This window comes from Miniopterus natalensis, chromosome 11 (assembly GCF_054644295.1).
Source record: "Miniopterus natalensis isolate mMinNat1 chromosome 11, mMinNat1.hap1, whole genome shotgun sequence".
In the NCBI taxonomy this organism is placed as follows: Eukaryota; Metazoa; Chordata; class Mammalia; order Chiroptera; family Miniopteridae; genus Miniopterus; species Miniopterus natalensis.
The window spans coordinates 10,817,672-10,838,985 of NC_142091.1; the positions used below are offsets into that span (position 1 = coordinate 10,817,672).

The 21,314-nt window shown below is 39.2% G+C and overlaps 2 protein-coding genes across 2 annotated transcripts in view; one reads left to right on the forward strand and one right to left on the reverse strand.

Annotated features, from left to right (window-relative positions):
* Window positions 1-576: 576 nt before the first annotated feature.
* On the reverse strand, window positions 577-1,379 carry CLDN25 (claudin 25). Its single transcript, XM_016205330.2, is given in 4 exon segments — window positions 577-791; window positions 794-1,023; window positions 1,025-1,133; window positions 1,136-1,379. Coding segments are annotated over 4 exon segments (798 nt in total).
* Window positions 1,380-5,217: 3,838 nt separating this feature from the next.
* Window positions 5,218-21,314, forward strand: part of ZW10 (zw10 kinetochore protein) — a 31,425-nt gene continuing 15,328 nt past the window's right edge. The window contains exons 1-9 of the mRNA XM_016205368.2: window positions 5,218-5,428; window positions 7,184-7,318; window positions 12,139-12,240; window positions 12,671-12,748; window positions 12,901-13,060; window positions 14,420-14,572; window positions 14,986-15,177; window positions 20,121-20,284; window positions 20,855-21,037. Of these exons, the coding sequence (XP_016060854.2) occupies window positions 5,324-5,428; window positions 7,184-7,318; window positions 12,139-12,240; window positions 12,671-12,748; window positions 12,901-13,060; window positions 14,420-14,572; window positions 14,986-15,177; window positions 20,121-20,284; window positions 20,855-21,037 (1,272 nt within the window). The 5' untranslated portion in view covers window positions 5,218-5,323. The remainder of the gene's footprint in view (window positions 5,429-7,183; window positions 7,319-12,138; window positions 12,241-12,670; window positions 12,749-12,900; window positions 13,061-14,419; window positions 14,573-14,985; window positions 15,178-20,120; window positions 20,285-20,854; window positions 21,038-21,314) is intronic.

The following is a 21,314-nucleotide window of genomic DNA, read 5'->3' on the forward strand; positions in this document are numbered from 1 at the left end:
AGGGATTCATAACATGATTTCGATACGGTAAAAAGACATTTCTCAGGGTGGTTCTTGGGCACAGCTATTCTGGGGTAACCAGTTGGTCCCAGTTTGCCGGGACTTTCCCAGTTTTCACACTAAATGTGACCAGTTCTGGGCAAACCAGGATGGCTGATCGCCCTACCACACTCACTCTTTCTCTTACTTTCATGCCAGGGAGACAGAACAAACCACTCATAGTCTCATAACAAAGAAGAAACAGGAGTACGTCTTTGGGCTACTAAGAATCTGCACAACAACAAAGATACAGTGTGACAGTCCCTAGTAAACTTCACCTCGCCCTGAAAGTGGGCACCAGGAGAGTTCCTGTCCTAGACGCTGGTCTCGGCCCTCAATTCATTTTCATTGGCCACGGCATAGTCTTCAGCTTTCCTAGCTGTGGGGACAGTGATTATTCGCACTAGATTTTCTATGAGGGATGCAATTTTATAATAGGTTTTTCTTAGTAATAAAGAGTCAAACATGTTTTTTAGAAACTGTGCCTCAGTTTTTCATTCTGAAATTCGGATCACCATACTACGAAGAGTCAAACCCTTAACAATTAGGGCAGCGACAACTCCCTCCCCCACCCCCAAATGGGGCAAACAAATACAGAGCGATGAAGGGTAAGGAAGAGAAAGGAATCGACTGATATTCCTTTATTCCAGAGATTCCTTGGCAGAAGCTGGTCCTAATGAACAGGTTCCTAGATCTTGGGATTAGAAGGAAGGAGCCGTCAAACTCTTCTGCTGGGCCGAGGTATAGTGGGCTGTAGGACGAGCCACCTGGGAGGAGGGCACATCTTTTCCCAGGCAGGCTGAGCAGATAAGGAGAAATCCACCAAGGGCCAAGAAAATACCAGCAGCCCAGCCCAAATAGAGGGCATCTCCAAACGCCCACCGAGGCACAAGCCCAGGGATGCGGTCATCCCAGAAGTCTTGGATTGTGGCATAGGCCACCCAGGAGACTGGAAAGATGGTCGTGGCTGAAGCTGATACTTCGAGTCCCTCCTAGAATGCAAAGCAACCTCTGAAATACCCTTTGGATCCTGTGAAACTGGCAGCATTCGGACTCAAAGCCAGAGAGCAGAAGCCCCAATAATCCCAGCCCAGGGCGTGGGATATCTGGAGCCCCTGGGACAGAGATAAGAAGGACTCCAAGGCCCGGCACACAGTGGCAACTTCCTCCTGGTTCACTCAGACCTCCCAAAGTCCCAGGATCCATGTTTCCATTTCGTTCAGATCCAGATTGATGGTCTTCCACTGGGGCAGGGCGGTGGTCACACATGAACAGACCCAGCCGAGGAGAGAGAGGAGCAGTCCCCCGAGCTGGGCTTTCCCACAGAAACTCCAGGCCATGGCTGCCCCACCATGGAGGAGAAAGTAAAGATGCCAGGTGTCTCAGTGACTGGCTAGGGCGGAGTGCTCTGGGGAGGGCTGAGTGGAAGGTCTCTCATATTTGGAGAGGGCTCCTGTTTCAGTTTTCTGGGCAGCAGAGGAGGCAGGTGCCAGGAGCTCAGCAATGTTTGCGTTTAGGGGGGTGCCCAAATCCGATGTGGGTGTGGATTCTTGGGGAAGATCCCATGCGAGGCAAAAAAGCCAGACAGTGAGCCATCAACACACATTTGATGAGAAGATTCATGAACTTAAGCTTAGGCTACTCCCCAGTTCCGAGGTGATAGGAATGAAGGTCTGGGAATGAACACTGTTGTAATCTCTAAGCAGGGCAACGTAACTTCATGGTTCATACTTTCAAATACATGTGTACTTTCACCCAGCACCCTACCTCCAAGAACTTACCCCAATATACTGTAAATGTCCATTTATGAAAATGTCCACTGAAATATTGTTAATAATTGTACATTTTCTTTAATTCTAGGGAGCAAGTTTAAAGTGATATAGAAGAAATTTGAATGACATGAAAAATGTTTTTTATATGTTGTTAACTGATTAAAGCAGGTGACCAAACAGTATATAGAATACAATTTCACTTTCATAAAAAGTATATCTATATACATATGTGTATATCTGTATTTATATTTCTATATATCATATACCACAAAATGTTACCATGGTTATTTTACTCAAGATTTATGGATAGTTTTTATTTCCTTATTTGTGCTTGTCTATGTATTTTATAAATTTATCATTTAATATTTTTATAAGCAAAAAAAAAGAAAAATTCCCAATCCAAGGAACCCATCCAGACCCAGAATGTACCAGAAGGGAGTGCTCACTGCCCAGTCTTCTGCTGCTGCTAGGACGGCACCTATAAATGATGATGGTCATACAGGTTTCCATCCCTACTTGTTGCTGCTGCCAGGAGGCAGGTTCTGACAGCAAAAGAAATAATTTGCACTTGCTGAGTGTGGCTAGATGCCAGGCTTTCAATAGATATTTTAACCTTATTTAATTTTCACACCACATGGTAAGATGTTAGATAACTTGCCAAGGTTCCCCAGCAGGTAAGCAACAGGCCTCACTCCTGAGCCGGGTGGCTGGGGCTGTGACATTTCATACTTTTGTCTCCAGGCTGCAACAGGATTCCTCCTGCACTGCACTGCATGCTGGTGACATGGCAAAACACAGAAGAATATTTGGATTAATTTTATTAAGGACATAAATGTTGACCGATGTCTTCCCTATTCATATTGAACCTGCTGATTACCCTGGGGCATATGAGGACATGAAAGCAGAGACGTGGGAAAGCCAGCCAGGAGGAAGCAGTATTCAGATTTATTTGCCTCATGTCTCAACACCTAAGCACTCTGATAAGATTATCAGTGGCGTGGGGGTGGAGGGAGGCAAACAAAATCATCTGGAATGCTTTTTTCTTTTATGTTTCATTTTTATTATAGGAAAATTTCAAACATATACAAAAGTAGAGCAAATGGAATGAAGAAATCTCATGTCCTATCACCTACTTCAAAAATTATCCAATCGTATCGATCTTGCTTCATCCATACCTGCACCCCCTCCCTCTCCCTTCATACTATTTTGAAGTAGATGGGACGTTCTTTCAAATTGTAGACTCCTGCTGCTGCTCTTATAACAGCCACATGTTCTAATCAACAGGACGGCAAAATATAGATCCCTGGAAATGCTGTCTGCTTGTCCTATACATCCATACAGATTTGTGTTTGATACTTTCTTTTTGAAAACGGGCATGCCACATGTGTGTGAGCCATGATAAGTCAGGAGGAATGCTCTCAGACGTTGCTCCTTATTTCCTTGCCTATTCTTCAGAGCCCTTTCTTGATTTGTGAAAATCTGTGAGTTGGGCGACATATAAACCATGATAAATAGGAACTATGAAGGAGATCCAGTTAGTGAGGGAAAATGGAACCTATTCATTTATAATTATTTATTTATTCATGTATTCATTCATACCTGCGTGCACTGACTGCCTACGTGTAGCAATCCTACTCCATTCCAACCCTTCTCCTTTCTTAGTCGAACTCTAGGTCTTCTCTGCCTTTTCCTGGAACCCTGAGGAACAGTCCTTAGTTTATCCAGTGGTCGCTCTGCCCAGGGAGAGGAGGAGCTTCTGTAGTTGTGATTGTGTGTACCCATGGATCTGTTTCCTAGAGGAAGATCCCAGAACCTCCACCTCAAAGTGACACCTCCTTCCAGTCTCGGGTCAGATTCCTTCCTCCTGTGAAACCTCCCTGATTGAATCAGAGACTGGGTGCTCCTCCTCCTCTGTCCTTTGTACCTTTCTCAGAGGTGGATTAAGCTTCAGGACCTGTTCGTTGCACAGGCCCTTTCCAAGGCCTGCACCTAATTTTGTATTTATTTTATATTCTTTTCCATAAAGAGTCCTTCCCCTCCCACCAACTATATAAGATTTAGGCCTCACGAAATATGGATCCATCTCTCATCTACCTCCAAAATAGTAATGATAATATTTTTCCGGGATTATTTATTTACGTTTTTTATTCCCAATCTAGCACAGTGTCTGCTGTATAGTAGTTGCTCAGTCAATATATAATACAAGTTTTCAGCAACTTTGTCTTTCTCACTGTGCATTTATTATTAACAGTATTTAGAATTCAGAGTGAGACCGACATGTCTACCAAACAGAATTTGATTTGGTTTTCTGGAGAGGAACTTCCTAGGATGCTATGGCTGCCCTTTGTGCTTCCCATCTCATCACTAGTTTCATTTCCTTTACTCTTGTCACAGGAAGCCACCCTTGCTCACTAGGTTAAGCAGATCCTCCCACAGACACTTAAAATTGACAAGGACCCTAGGGTCAGCATCTGCTCGGGGTCAACCCTCAAAGTCAACTTTTAAAAAAATTAAAGGTAACATTTTAATTAAAGCACTACTTTTTTTTTTTGCAGAAAAATAGAAAAACAGGGGAAAAGAATAAATATCATAAGTCCATCACTCAGACAGAATAATTTGGTACACATCCTTTACCTTATTATGTATCTATATCTATTTATTTTTGTAAAAAGGAATAATACCTTACGTATATTGTGGGACATTTTTCAGTTCGTAACATATTTAAATAATGAAACAATTTTTTTAAAGCTTTTTATAAAATTGATTTGCATTCTCTGATAAAAAGTGCTGAGTAGCTTGTTCTAGTCCACACAGTGCTAATGTTATTTATCCACAGATAATGGAAATACTATAAACCGGTAATGTGTTACATAGATGTAATATACGCATGTGTACACAGATGTAGTATACATGTATATGTGTACGTAGATGTAATATCAACTATGCAATACGAAACTATGCAATTATAGGCAGACTTTTATTTATAACGAGGTGAAGCCGCTTCTTTGTACAACTCTAGAGGGCGCCATTCATTCAGACTGATGGTCAATGCGGCCCCTGACAGTGACTATTTAACGAAAAAAACTCAAGATGGGCCCGTCGGGTCTTCTGGCTAGCTAAATTTCATAGGTAAGCGTTTCGAAATTGAGAAAGGTTGAGTTAGGACTGGTTAGTAAATAAAAACGGTTCATTTCTTCGTGAAAGACGGTCGGGATTAGGAAAGCTTTGAAAACAACTACTGTACTAAAGAAAACGCGTCTCCCAAGTTTGCCAACTACGAGACGCCGTCGAAATTCCATGCCAGGTGAGTCGCGGTGCTTTCTGGGAGTTGTAGTGCAGCTGACGCCTTCCGAGGGGCGGTCCGGGCCCTGCAAGACTTCGTTTCCCGGCAGACCGCGCACCAAGGCTGCTGGCGGGACTGGAACAGCCGCGCACCCGGGCGCTGGCGGGACTGGAACTGCCGCGCTGGCTCCGGGAGAGTGACTTTGTGAGTGTTGGTTCGTGTAGCGGCGATGGCTTCCTTCGTGACGGAAGTTCTGGCCCACTCGGGGAGTCTGGAGAAGGAAGATCTGGGCACTCGGATCAGCCACCTCACCCGGCGGGTGGAGGAGATCAAGGTGCAGGCGCACAGCCGTTGGCGGGCTGAATCGGGACGCGGGATCCTTGTGGACGGGACGGAGAGGAGAGGGGCTGAGGGCTGACGGCGGGGGTGTGAGCGGTCGGCTGTGGGTCCGGGTGGGAAGAGTGAGGGGCGGGGAGGCTGGGAGGCTGTGGGCTGGGGAGGAGCGTGAGGGGAGCAGACGGGCGGGGGCTGCGGAGGCCTGGACGGTGGAGGGAAGCGGCGGAGCCGGGCGTGCATGTGGGGTTAGGCTGCGGAGCGGGGCGGTCGGGCACCGGGGAGCGACGCGCACCCGCCGCAGGGGCTGGAAGGGCGAGGTGTCCGGGGACGGAGCCTGTGAGGGTTGGAAATGAGGCCGGGATCCTCCCCACCCGTGGGCGCTCCTTTCCTCCACCCGCCCTTTGCACGGTGTGTCGATGAAGGTAACAGCTTTGGGAGGACTGTACCATTCTCTTCCCCCACGCTTTTCATGTTAAAACCTATCCATATGTTTATTAAACTTCTCCGTCCCCGGGCCCTTGAGACTGTGCTGAGTGTTAAAAACACGCGAATGGCACTTCAGCGGACCCTGCTGTCTTGAGATGTTTGCACACAGCCACCCCCAGCTTCGCTTCGTGCTGCTGCGGTTACCTCGCCGGCGCAGGGTTTGCCACACCTTTGTTGCTCTCATTTACGAGCACGGCGTACTTCTGGATTTAAGGGAGCGAGTTTAGCATTGTCCCATGAAGGCCCACACATGGCTTTATTTTTAAAAATGGTTCCCTAAATTTGAAGTATTCATGCCACCGGCATCTCTTCTTTAATATGGCTTTAGGCTTTTTCACCACTTTCATACGATGGAAGGAGGACAGATTATTCAGCTGCTGTAGCAGTAGCACCGCGCCTTTCTTTGTGTTCTGGACCTGACTTGCCCTTCCTTTCACAGGTTTCTTTTCCCAGCTGAATCTTCAGCCAGTTGAGAATTCCTTCCTATACTCCAAGCACGCCCACTGCCGCCCCCGGCCCTTCTTAGGCTTCGTTTATGTTGCCATTTCTCCATCGCTTTTTACCCGTATTATTTTTACCCATTTTTTTCAAGTTCCATGAAAAGGATCAGGCGTGAGGTGATCACTTTCTCAGTTGTGCTCCTGGAGGCGGTGAACTCTTTTGCTGTATTTCAGTTCAGTATTCCGGTTACTTAAGTGTGTACTATCTTTCCTACCTAAAAGGAACTTATTTATGGGCAGGCATAATTCTTGTATCTTCCAAAGCATTGACGAATTCAGTGTAAAGTATTCAATAACTTGTTTATTAAATTACTTTGAATGAAAAGAGATGATGAAACTTATCAACTTAGGGTCATCAAATTAGGCCTTAAATTTTATAAGCAAGAAGCTAGAAATTCATAAATTGATTGAGGTATACAGATTATGTATTTAATTTGTCCATTTGCTTTCTTTTCTATTAGATATGTGCTTAAAACTGCTGGTGGCTATTGTCTGAGCTAATAACAGTTCGATATGAGATCTTCCAGATCTGTCTTAATCTTTTCCCTCGTTTGTATAACTCTTGGTCTCTGTTGGGATTTGGTGATCATTCGTCTTTTTGCACGCTGATAATGTTATGGGACCTTTAACAATGGGAGATATGTGTTTTTCAAAGAAACCCATTGGCTTGGAGGGAAAGTTAAAGGGTGTGGTAACTGGCAAGAAGGCCTCCGACATGGAAGACATTTTTAACAGAGTTTCCTACTCATCTTATCTCTGCCTTCTAGGGTGAAGTGTGCAGTATGATCAGCAAGAAGTACAGTGAATTCCTGCCTAGCATGCAAAGTGCACAGGACCTGGTTACCCAAGTGGAGAAGCTGTCTGATGATATTGACCTGCTGAAATCCAGGATAGAGAGTGAGGTAAGAATAGTTTGTTATACTGAGTAGTTTTGTAGGGAGGCAGTTCAGCTCCTGATTCCTGAGACAATTCAGTTCTGTACAATTTTTTAAGGCCTCATTTTCCTTATTGGTAAATAGAAGTTGAATTAAATGATTTTAGGGTGACTTTCAACTTTAAAATAGGAATCTTTTCCAAAAATATAATTTAAAAAAATTTCTTTTTATGGTAAAAATATTTTTAGCTTGAATAATAATGTCTTGCATTTGAATAGGACTTTATAATTAAAAAAATAATCCCAGGATTTTATTGTCTCCATAATAAAATGAAAACATATGAACTGGATTATTTGGCCTTTTATCTTGTCATCTCTTAAATTAAAATACTTGAATCTCTTAATGGCCAACATTCTCTTATATATGCAGCTGGCCTTAACACATTCAGGCTCTGGCACAATAATTGTCTTTTGGCCTTCTAGAAAGTTGGCTTGGTTTGCCAATCGTAGCCACTCTACTTCCTGTATCAGGGCACTTTCCCTGGACACACAGATAATCCTTGCCCATCTTGTACTATGTTACTTTGGGACTAGTGCTTTCTAAAGTTCTTATTGAAAGTCTGGCAGATTTTAAGAATGTTTACTGTGTTAGCTGAAGTGCTGTCATCACAATTAGAAGCAAGCTGGTCTGGAAACAGAAATATCTGCTTTATAATTTTAAAAACATTTTTCGCTTATATTAGCTCACCAAGATTTTTCCCTTTCAGTTGCCTTTTAGGAAAAACAGGCAATTGAAAGAAATCAAACTGGTATGAGAGGTTTAAACAAAGTCTAGTCTTAGGTGTCTTCTACATCTGTTTCTAAATGATCACTCAGGGCTTATCGATATCCAAAATCAGGGTATTCTAAACGTCCTTGAGAAAAGATACCAAATCTCTTCTCTTTGTGATAGTCGCTAAAGAAGGAAAGTGAACTGATGTGTTTTCAAAAGTTCTCTATAAAACTTGAATCACAGGTGGGGAAACCACTAGTTTACCTGGACAAATCTATTTAATAGCTAGTTTACCACTCATCCTTATTAGAGGTTTTAATAAAATATATCTGTTACTCTACAACTTTGGCACAGTTCAACTAATATTTTCAATGTTTATTTGTCTATCAGTATGTCAATAGTGCAATCTTAGGACTGTACTTTTAGAAATGAAGTGTTTGGAACAAGAGATCAATGTGCTCTGTACCTTTTGCTGACCAGATTATGGCCTGTGAAATTTATTCAGTTCTGGTTGTTTTATTTGGAAAGACTGCTGGTCTAAATGAGAAGGTCCAGACCTGAACGCCATACCATCTGAAGAACAGTGAATGAAGCTGACTTGTTTAGCCTTAGAAACACTTTTAAGATTTGAAGCCCGATGACATAGGAGAAAGATTAAAACTTAGGGCTAGAGAAGAGGAATTAGATTCAATAGATGGATATTCTAAAGGGATTTATTCAGTCATTTGGCATATTTATTGAACATCTACAAGGTGCCAGGACAGTGAGATAGTTGCAGGACTAGACAGTTTTTTATTTTAAAATGTGAATCTCATGCCTGTTTTAGATCAGTAAAACAGTGTGATACATACTAAATAGGAATAATCCAGTTAGAGAGAAGAGATGTAGCTAAGGATGGCTTTCTCTAGGAAACAGTGTCCAAACCAAAACCTGAAGTCATAGGTAATTAGGCAAAAGAGGAAGGAAGAACATTTTAGTTAGAGGGGACAGCATTGCAGAGGCATGGAAGTAATAGATGTCACTTTGGAAAGCTGCAAGTATTCCATATGATATGTTTGGAAGGTTTGGCGGGGAGGGACTTGAAATTAAGCAAGGACTTTGTATATCAGCATAGGTAATATGGATGTTGTCTTGATGGGACTGTGGAAGCAATGGAGGATTTTAAGCAAAAGAGTGACATCAGATTTGAATTTTAGGAATCCCATTTTGCTTGTAGTTTGAAGAAAGGACATGAGGGAAATGAGAGTAGGAAATGGAAAAGCAGTAAAGCATTAGGAGATTAGGAGTCAGTTAAAGTAATCAGGCAAGGCAGGATGGTGAACTGCTCTGAAGTCAGTGGTAGTGAGGATGAAGAAAAGTGGATAAATCCTAGTGACATTTAAGAGATAGGATCTTTGGAACTTGTTGATGTGAGGAGTGAAAGATGGAGGAATCAGGGATAACTGGGAAACTTGGTCATTGATGTACTACTATTCATGAAATAGAGAATCTGCACACTGCCTTTTAGGAACTGGATCTCAGGACACTGCAAACAGAGGAGTAAGTTTTTGTAGGGGAAATGAGTTTAAATATGGGGTTCCTAAGGGATATCCAAATGGAGCTGCACAGTTGAACTGTATTAAGGTGAAGGGTAGCCCGACTGGTGTGGCTCGGTGGTTGAGTGTCAACTCATGAGCCTGGAGATCACCATTCGATTCCCTGTCAGGGCACATGCCTGGGTTTCAGGCTCGATCCCCAGTGGGGAAAATACAGGACCCAGCCAATCAGTGATTCTCTCTCATCATTGATGTTTGTATCTCTCCCTCTCTCTTCCTCTCTTTGAAATAAATAAAAAAAAAAAAGTGTAGACTATTGTAAAGAGAGGGAGAGAGAGAGCGGGAGTGAGCGAACTTGAAATTCAATGGCTCAAACAAGATACATATTTTTTAATCATAGTAGTCTAGGTTAGCAGGCTGATTCTATAACCTAGGGCCTAGCTACTCTAGTAGCCTGTGTCAAGAACTGTGGAGGGGATCTGAGGTTTTAACCTATTTGCAAGTCAGCAAGTTAGTCTACTACCTTTTCACAGATGCTGTTAGAAGCCTTGAGTCTCTTTGGGTGTGAGATGAAGAACAGTTTATTATTCTCAGCAGTAGCCAGAGTATGAGCATGTTTGCAGTGTCCTGAGCCCCAGTTCCTAAAGGACAGTGTGCAGTGGATTGCATTATAGAAGAGAACTGAGTTTAGGGAACCTGGGTAGTGAGTAGGCCTGCTTTTGCTTTGGAGTGAAACATCATTTCTATTTTCCAGGTTGTTTACTACACGAACATCCTTGAAAAGATAGATTGGAACTAAAGACAGTTATTGCTTCACTTGCAAGATACTATAGAAATGTGAGAGACCTCTAAAGAATTGTCTTTGAACAGCAGAATTGGCCCCTTCTAGTGGCTTTTTCAGACAGAGGTGCTCAGGCCCATCCCAGACCTACCAAATTAGAATCTGCACTTTAAATACAATTCACCAAGTGTTATGTATGTACTCTGCAGTTTGAGAAGCACGACTCTAGGGTTTTTTTGTTGTTTGCATGGTTGAAGATGGCCTTTTCCCAATGGGCAGATTATAGTTGGAGGTTAAGGGCAAAGAGAATGCACAGACGGCACACCTATTTTCTTAAGATCCAGACTTGGAAATGGTGCGCATTGCTTCTGCTCATATTCCATTGGTAAGCTCTTAGACACATGATCACAGTTGTGAGGATGGTACAACACTCAGTCTAGTTGGGTAGCCGTGCGTCACTGGGAGAGTGGGAGAATGGATTTTTCTGAACAGCTTGCACATCAGCCCATCCATGTACATGTTTGGAGGTTTGGAAAATGATGTGGACTTGAGGTAGCAGCACTTAGAAATTCAAGCCATGGAATTGATGAATTTGCCCAGAGAGAGTATGTAGAGTAGTGTTTCTCAGTCTAGGCACTTGATATTTGGGGCTGGATACTTCTTTGCTGTGGGAGCTGTCCTGTAGGATGTTTAGTAGTGTCCCTGATGTCTGCTCACTAGATGCCAGAACTCCTTCAGTTGTGACAAGCCAAAATGTCTCCAGACATTGCTAAATGTCTCTGAATGGAGATGGGGCAAAAAAATTTATTTTTTGAGAACCATCGAGTTGGAGTAAGAGGGCCAGGAAAAAAGGAATATCAATATGTATGAAGTGGCCAGAGGCGAACTGAAGCTCTCAAAAGAAAATGAGAAGGAATGGCTAAAGAAGGGGAGGAAATTCAGTAGAGAATGGTGTCATAGAACTAAAGAGAGTACTGATAAATGTGTATTTAAAATTCATGGTACATGCTTTGGATTTAGCAATAAGGAGTTGATTGGCACCAACTGTTTTGGAATCGTTTTGGTGGAATGGTGGGGGTAGAAACTAGAACAGTGTGAGTTATAGAGTGAACGAGAGGTGAGAAAGTAAGGACAGTGAGTATGGATCACTTTTCCAAGAATCTTGTTTGTGATAGGATGGAAAGAAATAAGGTAGCCACTAAGCAATAGGGTGGTAGAGGAAATTTTTTCTTAAAGATGGGGGATATTTTAACATATATAAATCTGATGTGAAGAACCATGCTTTAGTAGGTATTTCATGAATGAAGGATGGAATAAGGAGAGGTAAAGATATAGAGAGGGAAGGAAATAATTGATATTTCAAAATTCCTGAAAAGGTGGGACAGAATGGGAGGTGGATTCTGACTCAACATAGGAAAGCCTTTCTAATAGAGCTATCCTACTGTAGAATGCGTTGGCAATAGGGATACCTTTCTAGTAATCTAGGTGACTGGGCTCTGATGATAGGTAAGGGCTTAAACTAAGACTAGATGGTGACAGGAGGGTATTAGGTTGATGGGGATGGGCATTCCTGAAAAGGATAAGGGTTTGGACTAAGCGGACCACTTAAAGTCTCTTCCTGCTACATCCCAGTCTTAATCAGCATTTAACTTTCAACATGAGTTATATTCACCTAGTAAAGCTTATTGATTAGCTATGAATGTTTTACTTCTTTGACATAGTATAACTTAAAATATACTTGTCTTTGATGTGTGAACTAGGTCCGCCGGGATCTTAACGTATCAACTGCTGAATTTACAGACTTGAAGCAACAGTTGGAAAGAGACTCAGTAGTCCTAAGTTTGCTTAAGCAGCTGCAAGAGGTCAGTAACTTCAGATCAAACTTTAGTGTTTTGGTGGGGAGAAAGTTATTTTGTTATCATTGGTCTCATTATTAAATGTATATCCCCTGACTACATAGTATTTTTCATAATTTAAAAACAAGCAGACAGCCCAGCCCGGTATGGCTCAGCGATTGAGTGTCGGCCTAGGATCCAGGAGATGGCCGTTTGATTCCCGGTCAGGGCACATGCCCGGATTGCGGACTGGATCCCCAGTCGGGGGTGTGCAGGAGGCAGCCAATCAATGACTCATCATTGATGTTTCTATCTCTCTCTCTCCCTCTACCTTCCTCTCTCTTAAATCATTAGATATATTAAAAACAAAACAAAACAAAAAAACAACAACAAGCAGACAGACTTGAAATAATGGATGTATAAAATAAAATACCTAATAACTATACTATCTTTTCAGTTTTCTATGGCTATTGAAGAGTATAATTGTGCGTTAGCAGAGAAGAAGTATGTCACTGCTGCCCAGCGTCTAGAAGAGGTATTACATCTTTCTCCAAAGCATGAACAGTTAATACTCTTCTTGTTTTTAGTAAATTTTGTGCTCCATATATTCCTTGTCATTATATAAATATACTCAAATTGCCCTGAGTCCAGATGGAATGTTTAACAACGATTCCATTTCATTACCAGGCACAGAAATGCTTGAAGTTATTAAAATCCAGAAAATGCTTTGATTTAAAAATGTTGAAATCTCTCAGCATGGAGCTCACCATACAGAAACAGAACATACTCTATCACCTTGGGGAAGAGTGGCAGGAGCTGATCGTATGGAAGTTCCCACCATCAAAAGGTGCTGCTGAACTCAGGTGGACTGCTTTGCTTAATCTGCCTGAACCACTATGGCCTCTGAATATATTCTAAATATTTTGAATTGGTAGATAAGGTTTCATCTGTTAATCTTGCAAGTCTATATTGAGTTCTCATATTAGGCAAAATACTTGTTAAATAGGATCAACTCATCTGGGTCTCTAAGTATCCTCACTTTACTTCCCTTACCTCTCTCTTTCTGTCCCTTTCAGTAGGAAGCAGTAGAGAAGAGGGAAGGTTATTGGTGGGTGGGGTCCATGTGGTGAACATATGTATGGTAGAGGAAGTGGTAGCAACTTAAGACCACACAGTTTCCGCTGCATAGTAGTATGATCCTGTTCCCAACACCCCTAACCTGAGCAATGCATCTTCGCTAGAAAGCTTGAAGAAGCTGTTTAGCCATTCTCTCTCTTGCTGAGGAAAGAAGACCGGGGATCAATGAGACAAGGGTTTGGCTCAATTTTTCTCAGTCCTTGAGGGAAAATGGTGACAAAATAATGAGATGGGGGTGCTTTGCAAGATGAAGAAATAGGATAACTCTGACATTAATTTATATAACTATTTGGCCCTGGTATCTATTTATATAACTATTTGGCTCTCAGTCCCTCTGCTCACCTCTGGGTGTGAGCCCCCTTCAATGTCTTGTTTACACAAAGTGAAATCTCTGAGTCTGTATATAAAGGACATGCCATTAAACCTGGTGTATTTTCCAACACTGAATCTTTTTTTTTTTTTAATATCAGAGAGAGGAAGGGAGAGGGAGAGATAGAAACATTAATGAGGGGAGAGAATCATTGATCAGCTGCCTCCTGCACACCCCCTGCTGGGGGATCGAGCCCACAACCAGGGCATGTCCCCTGACCGGGAATCGAGCCTTGATCTCCTGGATCATGGGTCGATGTTCAACCGCTGAGCCACGCTAGCTGGGCTCCAACACTGAATCTTGAAATTTAGTCATTTCAGGGGAAACCTCACAGTCTCTCCTTGTTCCCTTTCCCATATCCACTTGGCCTCCAAATACAATATATGTATATGTGTGCGCACACATACACATGTATGTATTTTAGGTATGTATTTTAAAGGAAATAATCCAGAAAATTTTAGATTCTATTTCCAAGCAGACAGTAAAATTTGAGCCTCTGAGACTCAAATCTCTGAGAAGATGTGTTCTTTGTTATAAAACACCCTTCCTGTTAAACTTGTTTGGCAGGCTATTCTCTTTTTTTGGTAAGAAAGAACAAAAAAGAGGTCTTAGGGTCTCACTTTCATTCCTTGCCTTCAATGAGTATTAATAAGCATTTATTAATACTGAGACAGCTGATATTTTTCCCCTTTTTCTTAGACACCAGCAACTTGGAATCTTGCCTACAAACAGAACTGCATTTATGCACTGAACAATCTCAAAATGAAGAGAAGCCCCCTGTGCCAACAATCACTTCTGTCCTCTTGGCATTTTCTATTCTTGGGGAGCTACATACCAAGCTTAAATCATTTGGTAAGGCACATTACTTTATTTCATTTACGTGAAATCTCAGAAGGCCATTGTTAAAGGAATGACAGAAAATTATAAAATATTGTCTGGATAATATCGATGGTGGATCATAGGGTTTGGCCTCATGATTCATCAAATGGAATTGTCATAATTATTAGCCTTTTTCTTAAGGACTTAGATACTTTCTTTTCTATTTTAAACTAACTGCTGCTATTTATCTGATTTTTTGAATAATTTAAATAAAAATCTGTAGATAATTTGGGAAACTTCAGTGGGAAAACCTGCAGTGCATAATGTGTGGTATGTAATGTCATGATATTTTTGTTGTTAGACTCAAAGATCTTTTTTTTTTTTACATGCTTTTATATAAAAGTTTATCCTAGTGATTTTTTATGAGTGTTCATATAATTTTTCAGGTCAGATGCTATTGAAATATATCCTTAGGCCTCTGGCATCTTGTCCCTCCCTCTCTGCTGTGGTAGAAAGCCAGCCTAACACCATCATCATTCGTTTTGAATCTGTGATGACTGACTTAGAGCATCCGTCACCATCTGAAGTTTTTGCAAAGGTCAGATTGGTACTGGAAGTGCTCCAGAAACATCTTCTAGGTATGTATCTCCAAGGGTAGTGCTTTTATATTTTGGAAAAGTCATTATGGATTTTGAAAGTAAGTATTATTTCAACGTGGATAAAACGTCCACAACCTGAGTGAATGGAGGATTAGAGGTGTGTAGATCGTGTCATGGGAACAAAGTAGTTACCTTCTTATTTCTTGCTCCACTTTGTTTCTTCTCTGCTCTATATTTACAGGTAGGATTATCAGTGGTACCCTAGATTCTGTATTTGTAATGTTTAGTTGAATTCTAGGATGCCCTTCACTCACTTGACTTCTAGTAACCTCACATTTTAGGGCTCTTGCTTTTATTGTAAGAGAAACAGAAATGAACCAAGTGCTGTTTTACATATTTCGGTGGGAAAATCCCTTAATCTGACATAAACTAGGTTTAACATAGGAAATAATTAGATCTTTATATATTCACATATGAAATAGCTAGTTTCTGTGTTGCTTAAATCATTTTTTGGTTGTCATACTATTAAAAGTAAAGATTCTTCTGGTGTTTTACTTTTATACTTTTTTTTTAGTCTGTTTGACTTCTTTTTGCTTTTCTCAGTTGTCTTATCAAATAGTTAAATCAAGCATTCTTGCTGTGGAGAAAATAAAACAAATTCTGCTGTTGTTTATATGTCTTCCTGGCAGTCATTTAGTTTATTTAAGGAATAAATATGTAAAGAATTCTTTCTGATTTTGATAGCAGAGAAGAAGAAAATCCTAAGGCTTGTCTAAATTACCAAAATCCCAGGTAGTTTTCTTGTTTCTTCACTTAGGGAGATAATGCACTTTTATTTTTATTAGATACAAGCGCAGTTGTAAACAAAATATCCAAGGATATAAAGGAATCGGAAAAGTGATTCAATCTGAATATTTCCTGTATAGCACTCCCATCAATTGGCCATATAACCAAGCTGAACACCTTTAGTGAGAGCGTCACTTCCTCTTGAGGCATCTTATCCTACCTCTGGGCAATTCTGAATACTATAAAGTTTTTATTTTTTTTAAAGTGGTAACTCCTTTCTATATTAAATACTATTACCAAAATCCTCATTTTGTAAATTAAATCTTTAGGGTAGTTTAAAAAAATTATTCTGACAATATTCCCTGGAATGTCTGCTTTATTGATGCTATTTCTACTGTATGGAGCTATGTAGAACAAGTCTAATTCCTACTACACATGGTGGACTTTAAAATTCTTTACAGTAGCTGTTATTTCTCCTACATCTTACCACCAATATAAACGTCCTTAGGTTTTTTTGAACGATATCATTTTAAGTTTCCCTTATCTTTGATGTTCTGTGAATATGTTCCATTTCTTCTGTAGTCTTATTAAAGTATAGAAGTTTGAAAGTATAGTGTTCAAACAGAACAGGTGTTCTAGGGGTAGTCTGAACCCATTCAGAATACTATGGGAGCATTTATGCTCTGAGTTCCATGGTTCTTATAGTATAGCCCAAGGCTATTATTACAGTTAACTCATTGAGCTTAATGTAAATGTAATCCCTATGTCATACTCAGTGCAAATTACGGCTTTTTCATCTGACAATTGTACTTGATTTTTTTGGAATTAACATTAATCTTTGTTAAATTTTACTTAATACAATTTTGCAGTGTTTACTATTCTTTCTACTTCATTCAAGTGCATAATTGATAACCATGTTTTCTTATAGTTCAGTCTAAGTCAGTGATGATACTGTTGCCTGGAATAAGGCCGGAGGGGACGGGTGTTCTGGGGAATTCCAGTAGAAACCACTTACCATTTGACACTGGTTCATTAATTCATACTCAACCTGTTATTTTATTTGTAAGTTTTCTTAGTAGTACCTAGATAGAGCAGAAGACAACTCAGTGTTGCTAGGTGTTCTTCTAATATCTTTATGCATTTTAGGCTCTAGTTTCTCTTTTACCATTTATTCTTCCCCTTTTGGCTCAGAGAGCATCGTCTTTGGCAAAGAAGAGGATGGCAGACAGAAGTCCAGGGATTCTGTGTTCTCTTTGATACCATCAAGCATCGTTCCCTTCCTTCATCGTCTTGCTCTAAATGTAACTTGAAATGATATTTAGACTCCTTAGTTCCTTTTGTAATCCTCTTCTTTCTTTAGATTTTAGTTCTGAAACTTCATAAAGGCTTTTGCCCTTTCTTTTATATTCACATATGTATTTTTTCTTTCATATTTTCTTTATTATTAAGCATCGTTATAACAACAACAAAGGAGCTTTTAAAAGAAGGGAAAGAAAAATTTTTTGGAAAGAATTTGGCAAATGGATAAAAAGCCTTAAAATGTTTATATCCTTTAAACCAGGATTTCAACTTCTAGGATTCGGCCCTAAAGAAATCTGAAGTATATAAAACCATTTATGTATAAGGATGTTCATTACGTGTTCCTAGTAATACTGAAATACTGGAAAGTAATGAAATCTTGAACAATAGGGAAATGATTAAGTAAACTATAGTTATATAATACATCACTTTACATAATTATACTTCATTGTGTTTTTAAAAGGTAAATATTAGTTTTAAAATTAGTTGCTTTTAAAAAGCCAGCAACAAGCATTGTATTCACGGATTAAAAGCTATTTCTATTAAAATCAGTTATAAGTGGGGAATGCACACTATCATAAATATGCTTTGACATTGTTTTAGGAATCATGGCTGATGCAGAGAAGAGAGAGTAAAATGGGCATGAATGTTAAAATAAAGAGAGGAATTATCTTTATCTGTAAATGATATAATTATATACCTAGAAAACCAAAAGATTATTAAAACTTTTATAACTAAGAAATTATAAAAGTTACAATAGAAATATATAAAAATTGATAACTCCTCTCTAAACTATGAGTAATCAGCTATAAAGTATAAAGATATTTATAATGGCAACAAAATCTATAAAGTTCTTAAAGATTGGTAAGAAAGGAGAGTATATATGTGAAGAAAATCATAAAACTTACTTGACATAGAGTAAGACCTGAAAAAAAGGGAAGCTCTCTTGGGAGTATAAGACAGTTTCATATAATTGTCAATTCATTACAAAATAACATATAAATTTAATACATTTCCAGTCAGATTCCATTATGTATTTTTCAAACTGGAAAAATTACTCTAAAGCTTACATCAAAAGTTTATTTGTGAATATTGCTAATAGAGATTTGAAAAACACTAGTGGGTGGATTTGATAATTAAAACTATGCTCTTGGCACAAGAAGATCAGTGGAATGAAAAAGAAGTAGAGCCAAGAATAAATGAGAACTTAACATTTGATCAAAGTGAGGTTTCAGTTTAGTGGGACAGATAATTTCTTTAATAATAGTGCTAGCAAAATTGACTTACCTATATGGAATAAAACAAAGTTAGATTCCTGCTTCATACTTCATACAGAAATAAATTCCGGATGAATAAAAGCCCTATATGCAAAAAGTAAAACAATAAAAATATTAGAAGAAAATTCAGAAGACTTGAACAGTCTTAGGAAGCCCAGAATGGATAAAGGAAAGAATTGACATGTAAATGTTAAATTCTGTATGGCAAACAGTACCATAAACAAAAGTGAAAGACAGTAGTGTACTGAGAGAAAATATTTGCAATACATTGACAGACAAGGAGTTAATATACAGATTTTTTTTCAAAAAAAAAAAATCACAATAGAAAAATGGGCAAAAAATATGGACAATTCATGGAAGAAAAGGTGCAATTTGTTAAAAAGAAAATGTTGCTTAGCCTTGCTAGTAGGGCAGTGGAAATCACTCCATCAAAGTAGAACTTTCCACCTTTAGAGTTGACAGAATTAGAAAATCTATATAAGATACTTCTGGTAAGAAGCTGGTAGAAAGGTAGTCTACTTAGCTTTTTGTGAGTTTTAGAAAGTAATCCCTGAAGCTATATAATAAAATACAAAATATGCATTCCTTTGATTCAGGTATCCCACTTTTTAATTCCTTACAAAAGTGATGTCAACAGTATGTGTGAGTAGGGCATACACTTGCACACTGGAATGTGCATTGTTTGAGCAATGAGTGTATAACGTATGGTTGAGCCATACTGTGGGATATTATGCAGCTATTAAAAAGGAATGAAGTAGAGCACTGGCCGGTGTGGCTCAGTTGGTTGGAGTGTTGTCCTGTACACGAAAAAGTTTCGGGTTCAATTCCCAGTCAGGGCACATACCTACGTTGCAGGTTCAGTCCTGGTTGGCGTGCATCCAGGAAGGCAGCTGATCGATATTTTTCTCTCACATTGATGTTTCTTTCCGTGGAACTTCACATTTAATTTGTTCATATGCAATGTGATCTCAGTAGAAAACATTGCCACTTTTTATCTCTGATTATTGAATATTTGGCCAGCATTACTTTTATTCCAAGAAAATCTTGAAGATAAGTATTTCTTAATATAATAGTATATTCTAAATATGATTCCCTCAAAATGTGTTGGAAAAACACCACCATGTAAGGTATACTATAGAAGAGGTACTGAAGTATGCTGTTTCCTAGACTAGATATTCTATAGTATAAGGTGCTTACTGGTATTTTACTCAGGATAAACACTCAGTTCCTATGCAGGGATGAAAAAAGTATGTTTATTATTAAAGAACTGGGATTTTATTCTAAACTAGTTTCAACTTTATATGCAGAATTTCTGAGTGCTTGTCATAGAATCAGATGAGTAGATTAGCAGTAGATGATTATATTGTAGATGGTTTAATACCTTATTGTTATAGAATACAGGCAGTAAGACAGTGCAGACGATTCATTTGAGCAGTGAAAAATGAAATAATGATTATATGTCATGCTTTGCCCCCATGCAGTCAGTTAAGATAGCTGTAGAATTATCTCTGTTGATTTCTTTCCCATCTTAAAATTAAAGAATTCTAGAACACTAGGGAACTTGAGAATAATCCAGACTGTGAATGGTTTCTTGTTTAACAGTTTTTCTTTTGGATTCAGATTTGCCTCTGGATGCTGATCTAGACAGTGAAAAATCATCTAAGATCATACTGGCCGAGATGCTTGGTGACATGATCTGGGAGGACTTGTCTGAGTGCCTCATTAAAAACTGTTTGGTTTACTCTATCCCAACAAATAGCATCAAATTACAGCAGTATGAGGAGGTAAGAGCAGAGATATCACAGGAGGTTTTAAGAGACTGTAGGTTCTTATTGGTGTTGTTTTTTGGGTTTTTTTTTTGAGATCTTTTGTTCTTCGTGGAAGAGAAGGTGCAATTTGTTTAAAAAAATTATTAATTAGAAATAGAAGCAAATTCCCCCATAACTTCCTTTTCCTCCTGGCTTCCTATCATTTGATTGGAAAATATGTTTTCTTTAGTAAGGTACTTTTGAAAAACAATTATCTTTTTATTTATACTTGTATCAGTTATAGTAGTTACTATGTGACACTGCTTTCTCATTTCTTTTTAGTTTCCTTGAACACTAAAATACGTATATTTATTTTAAAGGTCTTTGTACCTTTACGAAGCAGAGTTGGAAATTTCTATTGAAGATAACTCTTCCTAATGAATTTAAGACAGGAAAGATGTATAATAGTTTTATACCTAGTAATTGACGGTTTGCTCCAAAATTTAAATGGCCAGCTGGTCTTTGTTCTTTTCTATACATTGGATTTGAAATTTTAATACTGAAATGGAATATATGTGTATAATTATTTTTTCTTGTTTTTGTCAGATTATACAGTCTACTGAAGAATTTGAAAATGCCCTAAAGGAAATGAGGTTTTTAAAAGGAGATACTACTGATTTGCTGAAATATGCCCGTAACATCAATTCTCATTTTGCTAACAAGAAGTGTCAGGATGTGATTGTGGCGGCGAGAAACTTAATGACCTCTGAAATTCACAACACTGTGCAGGTATTGGGGTTATAGTATATTCCATCGTGTTTGGGAAGCAGCTCCTTTTCGGGATGAATATGGTAGACTGGAAGAGAGCCTGGCAGTTGCTGAGCTCACTGTAGGAGTTATTAATCTTCTGAGTATTAGTTTTCTCATCTGTAAAGTGGTCCTAATATCTACCTCTTTCATAGGGTATTGTGAAGTCCAGATAAGGTAATGGGCGTGAAAACATTGTATAAATTGAAACAGTCTATGTAAATGTAACGGATTGCTATTGTTGAAACTAGATACGTCA